This window comes from Myotis myotis, unplaced genomic scaffold (genome assembly GCF_014108235.1).
Source record: "Myotis myotis isolate mMyoMyo1 unplaced genomic scaffold, mMyoMyo1.p scaffold_m19_p_11, whole genome shotgun sequence".
Classification (NCBI taxonomy): Eukaryota; Metazoa; Chordata; class Mammalia; order Chiroptera; family Vespertilionidae; genus Myotis; species Myotis myotis.
In genome coordinates, this window is record NW_023416315.1 from 24247039 (window position 1) to 24267058 (window position 20020).

Sequence of the window (20020 nt, forward strand, 5' to 3'; positions counted from 1 at the left end):
GCTGATCGATGTTTCTAACTCTCTATCTCTCTCCCTTCCTCTCTGTGAAAAATCAGTAAAATATATTTAAAAAAAAAAAAAGCTGGACCCTAAGCAAGGTCCCGAGAGGAGGATTAGCTGTGGTTTGAGAGGCCGAATGCAACGCTTGTAACAGCTGAGGAAGGAAAAGTGTGCCCAGCCATTCAGGATGGATAACCGTGTCAGATGAAGGCAATTGTAACGTAACGGGAAAAACGGCCTTTCTTTTAAGGACCGTCGGAATGAAAAGTGTTATAACCGCCCCCAGTTTTGGACGAGAACTGTGTTCTTAACCACCGGGAAACCTTGTAAGTCCACGTAAAGGTTGCTATTGGTAGGAACGAAACACCCCACTCGAGCCTGGAGGGTCTAAGACACGAACAGGGAAGCAGTCTCGATTTCTACCCAGGAGCGGGGCTCAGATAAGGGGTTCCTGAAAAGAAATCCCATATGTCCTTAACTTTGCAGTTTCCAATGAAAGAAGAGCCTACACCCACTTTTCAGAACAAACCTGATGTTGCCTTTACACACAGCTGCTTTGCTTGGAGCCTGTCAATACGGTTTCACTTGAATTTTACCTGAAGTGCACCTTCCCCACAAATCCTACAACTCCCTTTTGTATGGTGAGGCACCCTGCAGTTCCTCTGGTGGTGAGACGCGGAAATTAAACCGAAACGCGTGGTTTTCCTCTGAGCAGGATGCTAGGGTGATGTCCCAGGTTCTTGTCCAGGTGGATTCGAAGAATGAAGCCACAGACAAAAGGAAAAGGTGGAAATTTATTGGGAAACAAGCACAGACTCCCACGTGGGGAGGGGGTCCCAAAGGGGTAGCCCACTAAGCCCCCTTCCCCCAGGTTTATAAAGGCTGCAGTTCTTTGCGTCCTGATATTCTCCTCTGGTTGGTCACTATAGCAGCTTCAGAGCTCCAACCCCACGTGGGGTCTCCCTTTATTCTTCTCCCCGTCCTGTGGTAGAATTCTCTACTCCCTGTGAAAATCTGTTTTCCTCTTTCTCCCTTCTGTTTCCCCCCCTTATTGTCTGTGAATGGGTATCTTCCTCTCCCTTTAGGCTGTGGAGCCTTTAGTTCTTTGTGAATGGATGTCTTTTGGCAGTCCCAGCCCCCAGCAAACTTTGCCTCTCCCACGGACCCTCTGTATTTTTAATGTATATTTTTAAATTGGTTTCAGAGAGGAAGGGAGAGGGATAGAAACATCGGCTTCCTCCTGGACACCCCCCACTGGGGATGAATCCCGCAACACAGGCATGTCCCCTTGACTAGAATCGAACCTGGGACCCTTCAGTCCACAAGCCAGCGCTCTATCCACTGAGCCAAACCAGCTAGGGCAGACCCTCTGTATTTTTAAAACTCCCTAAACCTGCCTATTTTACCCCTAAAAACTCCTTTCAGTATTTAGTTTCTTTGGTTGCAACGAATCAATAAATCTGACTTGGTTGGGTTGCAGGTTTGTCCCTGGTGGGTTTTCAACAGGTGTGTGCAAGAATTTTTAAAACATGCAATACCTGACTATTTAGTCAGGAGCACTGACCTCTTTTCCCTAAGGCTGTCAAAAAAAAATAAAAATGACAGCAACTAATTACAATAGCCATTTGGTGTGAATGACTAAAAATTATACCTTTTTGTTAGATCAGCAAAAATAATATATGTGTGTGTATGAGTGAATGCGTGTGCGCGCGCAAAACGTTTTTTCCTGAGCCACTTGCAACTATATTGCAGATCTGATGTCCCATCACCCAAATACTTAGTGTAGTTCCTACAAATAAGGACATTCTCCTTCTTAACCACAATACAACCAGCAAAATCAGGACATTAATATCGAAGTATTACTACCTTCTAACCCTTAGAGTCCATTCATGTTTTGTCAAATGTCCTAATAACATCCTTTGGGAAAAAAAAAAGAATCCAGTTCAGAATCACTGTTGCCTTACTTGTATTTCCTTTTTTTATTTAAATTTTATTTTTCAATTACATTTTACATTCAACATTATTTTGTGTTAGTTTCAGGTTTACGGCATAGTGGTTAGATAATACTTACAAAGTGTTCCCCCACTATTTCCAGTACCCATCTGGCACCATACATAGTTATTACAATATAGACTTATTCTCTAAGCTGTGCTTTACGTCTCCATCACTATTTTGTAACTACCAATTTGTACTTCTTAATCTCTCCACCTTTTTTACCCAGCTCTCCAACCCCTCTCCCCTTTGGCAACCATCAGTCTGTTCTCTGTATCTGAGTCTGCTTCCATTTTGTTTGTTCATTTGTTTTGTTCTTTAGATTCCACACGTAAGTGAAATCATATAGTATTTGTCTTTGACTTATTTCACTTAGGATAATATCCTCTAGGTCAGTGGTCGGCAAAGTGCGGCTCGCGAGCCACATGCGGCTCTTTGGCCCCTTGAATGTGTCTCTTCCACAAAATACCGACTTCTGTGCATGGGCCATGAAGTTCCAATCGCACTGTACATGCATGCCCGCATGTGGTATTTTGTGGAAGAGCCACACTCAAGGGGCCAAAGAGCCGCATGTGGCTCACGAGCCGCAGTTTGCCGACCATTGCTCTAGGTCCATCCATGTTGTCACAAATGGTGAGGTTTCATTCTTTTTTTTATGGCTGAGTGGTATATATATATGTATACAATTTCACCACTTTTTTTATCCACTCATCTATTAATGGATACTTCGGTTGCTTCCATATTTTGGCTATTGTAAATAATGCTGCAATGATCACAGGGGTTCATATATTCTAATTAGTGTTTTGGATTTCTTTAGATATATACCCAGAAGTGGAATTGTTGGGTCATAAAGCAGTTCCACTTTTAATTTTTTTCGAGGAACCTCCATACACTTTCCCATAGGGGCTGCATCAATCTGCATTCACACCAACAGTGCATGAGGGTTCCCTTTTCTCCACATCCGTGCCAACACTTGATATTTATTCATTGATGATAGCCATTCTGACAGGTGTGAGGTGATATCTCATTGGGGTTTCAATTTTCATTTCTCTGATGATTAGTGATATTGAGCATCTTTTCATATGTCTATTGGCCACCTGTATGTCCTCTTCAGAGAAGTGTCTATTCAGGTCCTCTGACCATTTTTTTTTTTTTTAAGTTGCATTGTTTTTGGTGTGGAGTTGCATAAGTTCTATGTAATTTGTGGATATTAACCCTTTATCAGGTATATCTTGGTGAACAGCTTCCATTCAGTAGGTTGTATTTTCATTTTTTTTATTAACTTTGCTGTGCAAAACCTTTTTAGTTTGATATAGTCCTCACTTTTTTCCCTTGCTGGAGGAGATATAACAGAAAACACATTGATGAGATGCCAGATTTGCCTGTTTTCTTCTGGTTTTATAGTTTTGAGTTTTACCTTTAAATCTTTAATACATTTTGAATTTATTCTTATATATGGTATGAGGTGGTCTAGTTTCATGTTTTTGCATGTATCTGTCCAATTTTCTCAACACCATTTATTGAATAGACTGTCTTTACCCCATTGTATGTTCTTGCCTCCTGTCATTGACCATATGTTGCCTTACTCATATTTCTTTAGTCTCCTTCATTCTGGAATATTTCCTCAGTCTTTCCTTGTCTTTCATGGCCTTGGCACTATTGAAGACCATAGCTTGTTGTTTTGTAGAAGTTCCTCAATGCTGATTTATCTGTTTTCTCACGACACATTCCCCCCCCCCCCCCCCCCGCCCCATGGAGTGAAAACTTCAAAACCCAACATGAAATAATGTTCAGAATAGGCAAATCTAGAGAAACATTAATGGTTGCCTAGGACTGGATGTTTGAGGGATATAACTGGGTTGAATAATATCTCCCCCAAATTCATGCGCACCCAGAACTTTAGAATGTGACCTATTTGGAAATAGGGTCTTTGCAAATGTCATCAGCTGAGATGAGGTCATAGTAGATGGGGGTAGGGTGGGCTAAACCCAATGACTGCTGACCTTATAACACCATATAGTCTCAGACAGACATAGGGAAAAGGCCATGTAAAGACAGAGGCAGTGAACAAATGAGGCAGCTACAAGCCAAGGAACAGCAAGGACTGCCAGCAGCTACCAGAGGTAGGGAGAGGCTTGGGTAGTTTCTGCCTCAGGGCCTCCAGAAGGAGGCACCCTGACCCTTGATGTAGGGCTTCTGGCCCGCTGAACTAAGGAAGAATACATTTCTGTTGTTTTAAGCCACCAAGTTTGTAGTAATTTGTTGCAGGAGCCACAGTGAAATGAGACAAGGGGAAAAATGGTGAGTGACCGCTGATGAGTATGGGGTTTCTTTTTGTGGTGAAGAAAATGTTCCAAAATTGTGGTGACAGCTGCACAACTCTGCGAATATATTAAAGACCATTGAATGGTACACTTTAAATGGTGAATTGTTTGATATGTACATTATATCTTAATAAAGCTATTATGTACATAAAAAACCATATATAAACAAACATATCATAATGCTTTTTACAGTTGTTTTCATTTAAACATTTTTTAGTGTTTAAGATTATACAACTCCCATATAGAGAAAACAAAATTAAAATAGGAACACTGCTTCACAAATTAAAAAAAAAAATCATTAACACATCTAAAATAAAGAATGAATAGAACTTAGCAGTCTGTTTTATTAAAAAATATTTAATATTACCAGATAAAAACATTGATGGTGACAGCTTTATATAGCTCATTCCATACATTTCATAATGTAAACAGGCAAAACATTAGTAGAAAGAAATGAGTACATGGGTTTGTGAAAGACTTGTTGACTTCACAAAAGCAGTAAGAGATGACAAATATGCAATTCAAATTATTACAAAACTTTTTGATACAATGGGATCAAATATCTCTGATGTATCTTGCTAAGGAAAAGAAATCATGTACCTTTTAATCCATTAGAAGTTCAAAATCAACACTGATATTGTATAATTATCAGTGCTATTCTAGTGACCTATAAATTTACTATAAATAGCTTTATTTCTGGCTAGTCAATCATTTTATTATAATTGGATTTTATTTGAAGTGAGGACTGAAGAGACATAATCATTTTTTAAGCCCTGGGTAAAACAATGACAAATTAATAATGGGTGCTAAGCTTGACATTTCTGTTTAAAAGATGGAATATATTTAATTGGATTGAATATATTTCATCAGGAGTTTGGTACATTTTTAAGTCCCAAAATGTGATTATGAAGTTTGTGAGAGAGTATGCGCATGCCTCGACTCACTCTGCCTTGCTTTTAAAAATGGAACACATTTGGCACTAAATGGAACAAATAAAGACAAGCAAATCTATGGGAGACTAAGCTGCTCCATACTATTTTTTAGTTCTTGACTAAACTGAAACAAACAGCCTAATACATAGCACTTCTGTGATGTATGAAAATAGAATCTAGAGCTAAGATGAGACTGTTCACTGATGAGCCAATCTCCCACTCTGTCATAATCATAGTTACAAATGCGAAATTCATTTAAGAAAAATTCATATTTTCACCAAATGCTTAGTGTTTTTCAAGTTTTCTTGCTAAATATGTTCATGATTACGTGGACAGCTAAAATGTGGTCTTTGAATTAAGGAAATATGATTTTTATAGGGATCTTTCTTTACTTGAAATTTCCTTAAAAACACACACACACACAAAACAAAAAAACAAAAACAAAAACAAAAAATCAACCCAAAACCCACCAAACTAAAACTTTGTAACCAACTCTTGGAACAAAGTATTGGTGGCCATATTTTTGAGTCTCCAATAAGTCTTGAAGTCCACTCATTTTTCATGTTTCAAGGGTTTCTTCATTTGCTCCACAAGTATCAACAACACAAATTAAACAACTTGTTACTGGAAAAGCTCGAACTTTGGAGTTGGCAAACCATTTATCTGTTTCAGTATTATATTCAAGGATGTGTCCCAATCGACCCACACCCTGAAAACCAGCCAAGACATAAACTATAGAGCCAACTGCTGCACACTTCACTGTTACACCCTTCCATGGCATCGGTGAGACCATCTTCCATTCATTTAGCTTAATATCATAATACTCCACATTGTCCAGGCCACCTTTAAAAGAATAAAACAACACGGACTACATGAACAATTCTAAGATCTCTTAAAGTAATAATTCTTTTCATTTTTCTAACATTTTATTATGATAATGTTCAAGCATGCAGAAAAGGTGTCAGAATCTTATAATGCCCACACATCTATTCTTACCTTAACACAACAGACGTTTAATTTTTGTCATTTTAGAATCATAAATATTTAATTATTCAAAATTAAAATAAAAAAGTAAACCAATCTGTGGATTTTCCTGTTGATTAGCTTTAAATTGAATTATTCAAATGTCCCACTTTGTCCTTGTACTATTTATCTTTCAGCAGTTTATGGAAAATAGCAATGAACAGAGATAGGAGAAGGGAAAGAAGTTATTTTATTGTTACATTTAAGTAATGCTTAAAGGTGCTGACTAAAATGAGGTTTGTGGAGTAATCTATAGATTCAGTCCAGAGTCTCCATTATTTAAAGCAATTATTTAAGATTTTAGTACATTATTTAAGAAAATAAAGCTCTGGCCAGTACGGCTCAGTTGGCTGGGCACTGTCCAACCAAAAAGGTTGCTAGCCCTAGTCAGTTTGGCTCAGTGGATACAGTGTTGGCCTGGGGACTGAAGGGCCCCTGGTTCGATTCTGATCAAGGACACATGCCTAGGTTGTGGCTCGATCCCCAGTAGGGGGAGTGCAGGAGGCAGCCAATCAATGATTCTCATCATTGATGTTTCTATCTCTCTTTCCATCTCTCTTACTCTCTGAAATCAATAAAAGTATATTATTTAAAAAAAAAAAAAAAAAAAAAAAAAAAGGTTGCCAGTTCGATTCCCAGTCAGGGCACAAGCCTGGGTTGGGGGCTCAAGGGGGGGTATAGGAGGCAGCCACCAATTGATGTGTCACTCTCTCTCCCCCTCTCCCTTCCTCTATCTCTAAAAATCAATTAAAAATCTTAAAAAATAAGGTCAAATTTACTCATTTAATAAAATAGTGATACTAATATTTTCATGCAATGTTTAAAAATGTTAGGAAAGTTTGCCATTCAGAGCCTGGATACAAGTCCTAAAACCTGTACTTTAAAAGTTTTTTAAAAGTTCACATATTTCTATTATTCGATAGTTCTTAAAACTAGTGATACCAAACCCCAGAGAACATTTAGAAATGTGTAGAAGCTGTCTGGGACTGTTACAATGACTGATGGCCATTACCCACATTTCATGGAAAAGGATGTTTTTTTGTTTTTGTTTTTTTTAAAATATATTTTTATTGATTTCAGAGAGGAAGGCAGAAGGAGAGAGAGAGAAACATCCATGATGAGGAAGAATCACTAATTGGCTGCCTCCTGCAGCAACCCGGGCATGTGCCCTTGACCAGAATAGAACCTGGGACCCTTCAGTCCGCAAGGCCGATGCTCTATCCACTGAGCCAGACCAGCAGGGCAGGAAAAGGATGTTAAATGTACTCCAATGTTTCTATCTACACTAATAAAAGAGAAACATGCAAATTGGTATCACTCCGCCACACCCACCAACCAATTAGAGCGACTATGCAAATTAACCCAACAAAGATGGCAGTTAATTTGCATACAAAGGTGTGGAGTGAAGACTGGGTCCCGGGTGCTGGAGGAAAACTGGTGCCAGCAGCCAGGGGAAGGAAGGCCTATTGTGCGAATCTTTGTGCAACGGGCTTCTAGTAAACGATAAGCCATAAAAATAAGCATAATGATGTACTGGATAAACCCTTATATTTAGATTTTAAGAAATGTTTCCATAATTTAAGATAAGGAAGTATCATCAAACTTATTGGGAAAGTTGAACAGTGAATTAACACCACCACACACCTAAGCCATTCTGACCGCCCACAGCAAATATCTTATCTTTCACAAACACCAGTCCATGATTCTTCCTGGCCTCAATCATTGGACACAGCTCAGTCCATCTGAAAAAATAAAAGAAGGTTTTTAGAGTACTGTTCACACACAATATTAATTTATAAGAAAGATCTGTTATCCCAACTAAGTGCTCACTTATCAATCACGTGTGTGTGTGTGTGTGTGTGTGCACGGTGCACATATACATACACACACAAACCCGGAAGGCTAGAAAACAAAAGCTTTACAGTGGTTTTGAGTAATTTATTTATAGGTGGGTAAATACAGATTTTATTCCCTTCAACTCTGATAGGATATGACATATAGGACATATTTGAGATTATTAACATGTCTTTGGAAGAAATCCATTTCCTGTAGTTCACAATAACTTGTAAAATGATAACAAAAAACAAGGGAAAGGTACATAAGAGACTATGAAGCACAAACACTGTCACATATGGTGTTAATTAATATTTATATATGAATAAGTAAAACAAATTTATTACAGGCCTCTAGCACCAGCAAATTAGTAGTATCTATTACTATTCACATGTTCATCTTCAAATTTACACTTAGGACTTTAGCCAGCCCTAGTAACAAAAGTGCTATCATTCTGTTAAGTTTAATAACTTATTAGTATGTTGCTGTGTTCACAGCCACTACAACAAATACTGAGACTGAGATATAAATGTGGATACAAGTGTTGAAGGACACTAATTCACAGGTAACAGCATTATATTCATACACATCATAGACAATGTGGTTAGCTGTTTTTTTCTGAGATTCAATCCTTTCTTTTGTATATACTCTCATATACACAATTGACATTTGTGTTTGTGAAGATGGTACTGGCACACAGGGGTTGTGTGCATAATAGCTAATAACCAAAATGCTCCATTCAACAACAAAAGAAAAAAATTGGCATAAGCGTTAACCCTCTAGTATGGTTATTTCTATTTCTTCTTTTAAACAATGTAATAAATATAACTTTTAAAAACATAATTAAGGCATAATGATTAACTATGAAATAGTAGTAACTTATTTGTTGCCTTATATTTATTTTTAAAAAGTGGTTTGGCAGTCACCACTCTCATTTTCAGAGTACTCTGTAAAGTGAGGTTGGCAACGCTGCTCCTGCTTTTCAGGATAAACACACATGCCTGTCCAGGTGAAAAGACCAGCACACAGCTTGGAAGTTGGAGAGCCAGCACCAGGCCTCACTGCCTCTCCATGCAGTGAGCTTTATAGAGTAAGCTATCCAAGTACAATCAACACAATATTTGATTTGGAAAAATTCAATATATACAAAGCCCTCTCTTCTTCAAATATGTCCATGGTATAAAGGGCATGTTTTTATGTATATACTAGAGGCCTGGTGCACAAAATTTGTGCAAGGGTGTGTGTGTCGGGGGGGGCGGGGTGGGGGGGAAAGGGGGGTCCCTCAGCCTGGCCTGCAACCTCAGGGAATGTCTGACTGCCAGTTGTGGGTTTGTGGGTCTGCGGGAGGCGACTGGTGGGGCACTCGCTGGCCGGCCCCGCCCCCCGATCGCCGCCGCCACTGCTGCCTGTTGGTTGTCTCCCTCTAGGAGGGCAGACGTTTGCCCCTTGGTGGTCAGTGCGCATCATAGCGACCAGTCGTTCCACTGTTTGGTCAATTTGCATATTAGGATTTTATTATATAGGATAAGTTTCCTGAAGGTTTACAATATGGAAGTTTCACAATTTTAATTTCTTAAAATTCTGACTGCAGAGGTTTTATTCCAGACCTTCCAATTAAACACAGTCTAGTTACAAAATACTTAAGAAAATTGTCAAAACTGGGAAGAAAGAAAATTTTGTAAAAAACATGGATGGACCGATCACAGTAGAAAGAAAATCTTAGTAATATATAACTTATTTTTCATTTTGAGAGTTGGATAATTATAGTCATACTCTTTTTTCACTTAAGAAAATTTAAGGGCATTGAAGAGGATATGAAAAATTTAACATACAAAAAACATACAAAAAATGCTAAGTTGTGTAAGTTTTAAAATATTCCCTAAACTGAATATAATCACCTAGTTTTTTTAAAAAATTGAGGTTACAGAATTCCTTTAATGTTTACTCTGCTAATATGAACAAGAATATATTGTTCTTATTTACATTGATTTACATTGATACTGCCTGAACAATTTAAAAGCCCGGAGTTTACATGGTATGGGTCCTACTTTAAGAGATTTTTTAGAGATGAAAAAAGAATTAGGCGGCAGGATGAATGAGACTAGTTTTCCAATTAGTATGCTGCAACACTTTTTGAGCACAGGGCTTATGGGAGACTGATCTAGGAGGGAGGACAGCTGATATACACTCCTGTGGGTGGGGCAAAAAAGGGTAGATAGATAGTTGAATTGGTGGATGATAAGATGAGGATAAGCCAGTGTGCTCTGGCAAGTACAAAGGTAAGTACAAAGGCACATTTTGAAAGGAGTAATAAATCTGGATGATTTCAAGAGATTGCCTAGTCTCAACACTGGGAAAAAGAAAATTTCAAGATACATTGCACTCAATTCTATTTCTAACACTGGTAACCAGATGAGCAAAATATGAGTAAATAAACTATTGTTAACTGCATTTTTGTTTGGTAAAGGAGTTACTGATTATGCTTCTTTAAACCCTTAAAAGCAGGTGGGAAGCATAAATAAATAAATGCACATGACTGGTCATATTTTATAATTAAATTGTTACTCTTAATAATAAAAAAAAAAAGCAGCAGCTGGAGTGGAAGACTTCTATGTTTTGAAGTGTGGCAATATTTCCTAAATATAAAACTTGAGCACAAGAGAGTTGGTGCCGTTCTTTGGCATGACATTTCAGTTGAACATAGTTACCCAATATCTTGTTCTGGGTAAAGGAAGAATAATCCTTTCAGAAAGCATGTGAATTTTCTCATTGAAGTTCTTGGGATATTTTTGAGTATCACTAGGACATCATCTGTGTTCATGTCCTCACTAGTTCCATGTCATTGTCCTTATCACTGCCCTTCCTATTAAATAATTAGCATATTTCCTCTGGCGACATTCAATGAGTTTCATCATTAATTACAAGATCAGAAAAACTGGCTAATCATTTATTTCTTTAGCATTTTGCTTTTCAAAAACCAGTTGATTTAAGAATAATTTTGTTTAATAAAAATGAATCTAAACATACTTTCCTAAGCACAAAACTCACAAAAGGCATTATACCTAGGGTTATGATTTATTACTATTTCTAATTAAACATATAATATTTCTTAATTAAAGGCAAATTTACTACTGATCCTAATTTCCCCCCTCCTCCCCTACATTTCCTGACCTCTAAAAGAAGTTATTTCATGAGTTTGATCAAGCAGTCAGACTTGTCTCATCATTCATAGACATTCATTGCCTACAAGGAGGAAGAGAAAGAGAGGGGCTGCCACAGGGTATAAACTGAAGCCGTTTCTTAAGGTGCAGAGAAAGGATCCAGGCTGTAAACATTTAAAACTGTGTGTACATTCTTACTATTAGAGCTAAATTCTCCCGTTGGGCTCTTTTTGACACATCTTACACTGAGCTTACAGGATACAATACTGTGAAATAGAATTTTAAATCCATACGTACGTTTCTGTGGCAGGATCATAAACTTCACAGGAATTCAACACTCGGCCAGAAACATTGTTCCCTAAACTTCCACCGCAAACATAGATTAGGCCATTGGCCTCCACCATCCCGTGGCTGCAGCGCTGGGTCAGCATGCTGGGCTTTGTGTGCCAGCTCTCAGTTCTCGTGTCATAACACTCAAATAAATACAGAGCTGAGTTTCCTGGAAAAGAAGAAGGCCCATCATGCTTGATGGAGTGTGTGTACAGGCTTGGAGCAAGCTGACTGTAGAGGGAGTCAGTTACTGGAAGAAAGAATTTACAGAGTCTTTTCTAGACTCAACAACAGCAACACAATGTAGGAATAGTTAGTACAGACCTTGGAATATATTCACAGAAGGATCTGTGGAGAGACTTACATATTGTAATTGCATTTTAGGAAAAGATTTGGTTTGATTTCAAAAGAAAATTAAATAAGGAACTTTATGGATGTCCTCCAGCCCAGTGGTGCATGATGGGAATTATCCAAACTTGAAATGTTTATATAGAGGGGAAAAAGCATACCTATTTACAGATGATAAACCCATGCCTTAAAATATGAAAACTACTATCTGATAATATTCTGAGGCTTACCATATAATATTCTATGACAGCCACGGCATCACTAACAATACTACTCTTCCTGACTTCTCTCGGTGGTTGTATGGTAAGCCCTGAGAAGTCATGCTGGTCCATTCTTGAGTATATTATCAAGGTACTGTTATACGTTTCAGTGGTTGAGCATTGACTCAGGAACCAAAAGGTCCTCCAGTTTGATTCCCCATCAGGGCACTTGCCTGGGTTGTGGGCTTGTTCTCCAGGAGGGGGTGTGCAGGAGGCAGCCAATCCATGATGTTCCTCTCTCATCGATGTTTCTATTTCTCTATCCCTCTCCCTCCCTCTCTCTCTAAAAATTAATAACAACACATTTTTTAAAAACTGGACATATTTTTTTAAAAAATGGACATAATCTAGGAAGTTGAAGCTCTTTTAAAGTACTGATTCATAAATAAGGTAAGCCTTCAGGGAAATGGGCTCTAAAATGTAACATATCCATTTAAATTATGTCAAAAAATATCTGGATAAATAGCATCAACTGTTTATTTAAATATGAAAGCCAAGGTACTCGGCTTTAAAACACATGCCCCAAACAAAAACACTGAGAAAGTCCTTACCGACTTCAGAACCTCCAGATGTATAAATTTTGCCCTCTGCGGCACAGGCAGCGAGGCTGTCTCTAGGTGTTGGGGGGCCCAGTTTGGAATACCAGCTATCCTTCACCACATTATAGCAGTCCATTCGTTTTATGGGGAAGAGCTGAGAGCCACCCAAAATGTATACAACATTGTCCCAAAACACGCATGCTGCATCTCTTCGTTTTTCAAAGGGGCAGCGGATGTCCGTCCAGCTATAATCCTGTAACAGGAAAGGACAGGAAGCTTTCAGTAACAGAAAAGTATAATGGAAAAAGATCAAGACATAGTTGAGAAAATACAAAACACAAGAATGTGTTAATTTACTAGAATACATATAAAAATGTTTGGCTTGAGACTATTATCTAATGGTGTGATTTTTTTCCAGAATGTTGGCAGAGGGCAAGAAGAAGACAGTGGCTGCTTTGGGTCTTTTCTGGCTCTAAAATAAACTTTAATGCACCTGGATGTATCGTCATGACCCAGTCTTCCATTCTTTCTGTTACTGAGGATAATAATACAGGAAAATTCTAAAGTAAGCAAAGTAGTTTGTTATTTAAAAAAAACAACAACAACAACTTTTCCTCGAGTGTAAATATCCTCATCCTTTCCCTGCCAGATGTATAGAGTTATAAAGAATCAGTGGTTGCCCTGGCCAGAGTGGCTCGGTTGGTTGAAGCATCTTCCTGTACACTGAAGGGTGATGGGTTCAATCCCCAGTTGGGTGTGTACAGAAGGCAACCAACTGCTGCAATATTCTCTCTCTCTCTCTCTCTCTCTCTCTCTCTCTCTCTCTCTCTCTCAAATCAATAGAAAACATATCCTCAGGCAAGGATTTAAAAAAAGAAAAAAGAATCAATGGTTAATATGAAGTTTAAACTGCCATTATCCTACCGATGTCTAAAGCTAGAAGGTATTTTGGAGACTTCTGTGAGATATTTTCTATAAACATTGAATTGAGCCAGTGTAGTCAGCCAGACGCTTAAAGCCATGACATTTACTATGAAATACTTGAGTACGGTAGTTCTCCATTATCCATGATGGATTTGTTCCAAGAGCCCCAGTGAATGCCTGAAACTGTGGATAGTACTAAATCCTATATACACTATGTTTTTTCCTATGCATACATATGGTAAAGTTTAACTGATAAATTAGGCACAGTAAGGGATTAACAATAACTAACAATAAAATAGAATTATAATATCTAACTGAAAGTGGAATCTTCTCAAAATATCTTAAAAAAAAATTTATCCTCATCCAAGGATATTTTTCTCATTGATTTTTACATAGAGTGGAAGGGAGGGAGGAAGAAGGTGGCGGCAAGAGTGAAAGGGGGGAGGGTGGGGAGAAACATTGATGTGAGAGAGACACATTGATTGGTTGCCTCCTGCTCTCGCCCCAACCAGGGCCAAGGATTGAACCTACAACCTGCAACTGAGGTATGTGCCCTTGACCAGAATCGAATCCGGGACCCATCAGTCTGAGGGCCAATGCTCTAACCACTAAGAAAACCCGGCCAGGGCTCAAAATATCTTATTGTACTGTACTAACTCTTCTTGTGATGATGTGAGAAGATACAAAATTTATGTGAGGAGATGGAGTGAGGTGAACGACATAGGCATTGTGACGTAGCATTAGGCTACTACTGACTTTCTGACTATACATCAAAAGGAGGATCATCTAGCCATGACTAATGAATTGTTTATTTCTGCAATTTTCCATTTAATATTTTCAGACCAGGGTTGACTGCAGATAACTGAAATGACAGAAAGTGAAACCACAAACAAGGGGCACTATTGTAATCTGTTCTGAGTAGTCTTGGAAATTCACTTTTTTCTTTCCAATGATTAGAAATTGGCACCTATCAGGACTTCACAATGAGGGCTGTTCATAGCACACTCTTTCCTCACTATGTTTGGTGACATCCAAGGACACCTGTGCCCTTTTTCTGGGGGAATGAACCCATAGGTACGGCACCTATGATCCTCCCTTTCTGAGCAAGGAAGTTATAGTGTTCCTGCTGTTTTCTGAAAATGGCTGGAAATAATTAGGGTCAGACAGAAAGCCAAGCAATTCCCAACCTCACCAAGTAAAGCAGCGTGTGTGATTACTAATGTTTAGTTCCCTTTGGGAAAATATATCAAGTGATATCTATGATGCTAGTATCCCGTGTCTCAAGCATTCATCGGATTAGAGCAAAGTATCATAGGAAATGTTTTATTAAGGTTTCTTAGCAAAAGCAAGAGTCCCTGCTAGAGAAAACCTTGACTTCTAGTGTTGATAAACATTCTGCTTTTTAGGTGACCAGAAAAACAGAACCTTAATCTAATTTTTATTCTCAAATTAGGATCTATGTGTCCTCCTGGGTTATGTGTGGTATGTGTACTGGTAAGCACACAAAACTACATGATAAACATAACACTTTCCCAAAACTTCAGTGTTCCTCAATGGACATTGAAAAATGGGGGAAAATATTAAATTTTTTTTTTCCTTAGGGAAACTACATACCACAGAATGAAAAATAAAAAGAGAGAAAACGACTATATGCTACAGGGAGCGAATCCCTCAAAAGTAAACTAATGGTTCTCTTACATATTCTGCAGATCTACTCATAATTACTATCTCACCAAGCTCATTAGCAGAGAAATACAATTTCATTACTAAGATAAATTGTTAGCTCAGTGAATCTCAAGTCTTCCCACTCTTACATCCAACTTATATTTATTAGAAAGCAAGATGGCAACCTTTCCATAGTTTCTAAAGATGTCCTCAAGAACACTGTTTCCATGCTCTTCCTTATTGAATTTAGGGTGAGAAAACTGGTCATATATCCTTTTAATGATCTCCAAGACCTGCTACTCTTCAAATTAAAAATAACTGCCCATGTAGAAGCTGGGATTAAAACAAACAAAATACCTTTTCTTTTAGCTAGATGAGCTTAAAGATTTAGACATTAGGATATGAGGTTCCAAAGAATGAATTCCAGAGTAAGATAACTGAATAGTTCTAACTTTCTAATACTACTCAGGGATTTGAGTAGGGAATTAATGGGTGCTCATAGGTACCTGTCACACAGGACTTTGTTAGGCTTCAGATTTAACAATTAAAATAAAACTGCTCTCTTGAAATTATAAGCCCATGAGGAAAGTAATACATGTGTGACACAGGACAAGGCACATGCTTCTATTTACTTGCAATTTGGGCTATAATTTCTCCAGAAATCTTCAAGATTTTAAATTGTCCAATTCTCCAAATACTGTCATTGGTCACTGTACATGTTAGACACTACGCTTGATAAATACTAGCTATCCTATATAATAAAGGGCTAATATGCAAATCGACCAAATGGCAGAATGACCGGTCGCTATGACGTGTACTGACCACCAGGGGGCAGATGCTCAATGCAGGAGCTGCCCCTGGTGGTCAGTGTGTTCCCACAGGGGGAGCGCCGCTCAGCCAGAAGCTGGGCTCACAGCTGGCGAGTACAGCGGTGGTGGTGGGAGCCTCTCCCACCTCCAGGGGGGCTCCCAGACTGTGAGAGGGTGCAGCCTGAATTGAGGGACCCCCACCCCGGGAGTGCACGAATTTTGTGCTTTGGGCCTCTAGTATATAATATTCTGCTTAATTGTTCATCTAATAGGCAGAAAATAAAATGACCTTTGCAAGGATTTTTTTTCATTTCTTTTCTATTTTTAAATGCTGTGCACTTAGATGGGTTTTTTTTAGTACATTTTTATTGATTTCAGAGATGAAAGGAGAGGGAGAGAGAAACATTTCTGATGAGAGAGAATCACTGATCAGCTGCCTCCTATACGCCCCCTACTGGGAACTGAGCCTGCAACCCGGGCATGTGCCCTTGACTAGAATCAAACCTGGACGCTTCAGTCAGCAGGCCGATGCTCTAGCCACTGAGCCAAACCAGCTAGGGCAAGAATTTCAATCTAGAATGAAAAATGAACTTTATTTTAGCCAAAATGTACTGTTTTACATTTGGACTCATTAAATCTATGTCAGGGTTAAGTACACCTGTGTTTGAACATATCTGACTTTGTATGTATACATGGGAGGAGGGGAGCTCATGATCTTTTTTTTTCTGTGTGTGTGTATGGGTAGACCTCCCTGGGAAGTCTATTTAATCCCTCCAATCTACTTACTACCCTCATCTGAAATAGACTCCTGAAACGGTGATTTGATGCTTGCCCTTTAGAAACTTATTATACTGCCTAGCAGGTAATATACAGAGTTGAGGAAGCAAGCATAGAGGGCAGAAAAATAGATGGGAAGTAAGGATGGTCAGTTCAGTGGGAATGAGAGCCAGTCTTATCCTAGGGATGGGACCACTCCCAACCTGGGCCTGCAGGTGAAGGGTTACTCATGGCTCCTCGCACTCCTAGGCTACAGGGCAAGCTAGCGGGACATGCAGCTTTCTTGTTAGCAACAAGATGGATGAATAGTACTAGAGGCACAGTGTATGTATGTGGGCAGCGCTGTTACCCTAAAAATAGAATTTAATTCAGTTAAGTTTAATTGAGGTTATCTAGTCCATGCATTTAGCTGCTGAGCAGACATGAAAATGGAAAGCTGGAAAAGACACAAGTAGAAGGATTTCTCAAGTTTTCACACATCACACACACAGGGTGTCCCCCTAAAATGATACACACTTTAATAGCTGACAGTTCTATTTTGAAAATGAAATATATTTTTAATAAACACTGCCTTTATAATTATCCCAAGTGTGTGTATACATTTTTTGGGGACACTGTATATATGCAACCACACATACACACGCAGACACTCCCTTGTATAAAGTTCTGTCTTCCCAGACCTCGTCAGCTTTTCTTGCTTCTGCTGTGATATACCACTATGTAGACTTTTTTGAGTTCAAGACTCCTCTTTTTGTAGGCTTTTCCATCAGATTTCCTTTCTCTGAATCCACAGCACACTGATGTAGCACATTGTGTGATTTCCCAGTTGTGGGGCAATGCTACAGGACAGTGAGACGCTTTTTGAGGTGAGGGGCTGCAACGTTTTCTCTAAATGCCTCAAGGCAAAAACATCAGTCTACTATTTTTCCTGAGAGTAAGACTAACTTTATATAGTCTGTATTCTGAAAACACCCAAATCCTCAAAAAACAGAAACACTACAGATGTAGGTTTTAATAATCAAGATAACCAAAATCCAAAAGGAAAGAAATACCTTTTATTTTTAAGACTTAAAAACAAATCCTAACTATATTTTGGATTATTTTGAGAGGAAGCCATGCAAAATTAGGGAAAACGGGGTTTAGAAAAAAGGAGAGCAAAATGAACAAAATGGTAAACCACCTGAAGATATCTTGCAGAAACCTCAAGAAGTTAATCTGAGTTTAAGATAACCAAATTATAAGCACTTTCTCTTAAGCCATTATTTGACATCTTAGTTTCTAAGAGCTGTCAAAAAAAAAAATCACAGAACTATGGCAATAATCTGTATCGAAAGCAGGTTTATGTCAGATGCCAGAACATTCCTAGAAGTAGTTTCATGAAAAATACATAGGCCCACTTTTGGCTTCACTTATTTTACAAGGTCTCAAAGAACATAGCTCTGAGAAACGAATAACCTTGGGCACTGAGCTAGGCTCTGTGAGAAGGAGCTGTGGGTCTCACATACGTCAGTTAAACTCTCAGAGTGTTAGTTTCCTTGTCTGTAAAACAAAGATGCAACGAGATGATCTCAGGGCTCCTTCCTTTCAGCCCCCAAATCCAGCGACGTTGGGGTCCAAATGAATTAGAATGTGTCAATAACAAAGAGCTACTATTAATTTATTCATTACCGAGCACTTTCCTTTGCAGGAATTACGTTGAAATATCTTAAAACATTACCTTATTTCCTCAATAACCCTAGGAGGTAATATCCTCATTTTACAGAAAACAAAATCTTCGAGATGATGTCAAAGGTCACAGAGTTAGAGAGTGGTGAATCCAAGATTTAGGTCTAATCATATCTCTGCCTCCAAAGCTGTGCTCTTACCTCCTACATTGCCCGCTTCTCCGAAAATTGTGTGTGGCAGCCTAGAAAGAACACTGGGTTGGGAGTGAAGTAATCTGGGTTTTTCTTGTTCCTGTTGTGTTTCTAGCTAAATGCCTGGGAATTTGACTGAACATCGAGAAACCTCAAGAGTCTCATCTATAAAATCAGGCAGTTGGCAGGATGGCCACTGAGGCCCTGTACTGCCTCCACATCTTACCACTTATAAACACAATGCGAAACCACTAAAACCACAGCTTCTGTAAAAACAGGGACTTCCCCAGGTCTCTGTGTGATATGTGGCCCAGGGTTTAGCATGTTTAAGGGAATGTTTGTATTGATTGACAGGCCACATTAGTAGGGAAAAGTATATCTCATCCAGCTGAGTCACCTTCAGTATTGACCTTCTAAAGATCAAAACAAAGGTTGTAGATATGACACGTGACTCCTAGTTTAAACCAGTTCCTCACTGCAGCACTGAACTTAAATTACACTGACTCCAGTGGCGAGGGACAGGGAGATCTGTGACCAACCAACAAATGATGTCATATATGTAAAATGAGAGGATTGGAATGATGTTCACTAATTATTAATCACTGTCTTTTGATGTTGGGAGCACTTCAGCTGTCTCCTTCAGATCTTAGTATATTTGAATTTCTGACAATGAGCATGTGTTATTTTTTTTTAAACAGAAAAAGTAAATATGAGAACCAGAAAAATGGTACCAAAAGCATGGTACAAGGAAAACAACACCTTCTTTCACTTATAATAGTGCTAAATGCTTTAACAGAAACATAAAATTTAAAACTAAGTAAAGGTTTTATGAATTGAAAAACATAGAGTTATACTACGAGGCTGGATTTCAACTACAGATGGGTCCGAAATAGTCTCTGCCTTCCTGCCATGTAGCACTCGAGTGAGGGCCCTCCAGTTTTTCAGAAGCTAACACGCGATCATGCCAAGTGATTTTACAGGCTATAACCAGTGTGAAATGCATTCATTGTCACACAAATATTGCTGGGAATATACTAACCACCAAAGTCCAGAAAGGAATTTAATAATCAGCCATTAGGAGAAAATACTCTTACAACTTAAGCTCTTTAAGAAATATAGCATTGTGGCTAGAGAAATTAAAAAAAAGCTTCCACAGTTGGAGTGGGTAGGGAATGATTGTGTGGTTGTAAGCTGATAGATAAAATTATGAAAAAACTAAATGGGTATTTCTCAGCTGTTAATGATTA

The 20020-nt window shown here is 38.6% G+C and overlaps 1 protein-coding gene across 9 annotated transcripts in view; it reads right to left on the reverse strand.

Moving 5' to 3' along the window:
* Positions 1–4653: 4653 nt before the first annotated feature.
* Positions 4654–20020, reverse strand: part of KLHL7 (kelch like family member 7) — a 48531-nt gene continuing 33164 nt past the window's right edge. For 8 of the 9 annotated variants that reach the window (XM_036327902.1, XM_036327910.1, XM_036327905.1 and 5 more), the window contains 4 exons: positions 12755–12995; positions 11563–11845; positions 7916–8013; positions 4654–6091 (listed from right to left, as the gene is read on the reverse strand). In XM_036327902.1, the coding sequence (XP_036183795.1) occupies positions 5808–6091; positions 7916–8013; positions 11563–11845; positions 12755–12995 (906 nt within the window). In that variant the 3' untranslated portion in view covers positions 4654–5807. The remainder of the gene's footprint in view (positions 6092–7915; positions 8014–11562; positions 11846–12754; positions 12996–20020) is intronic. The other variant, XM_036327907.1, reaches the window with a different exon arrangement.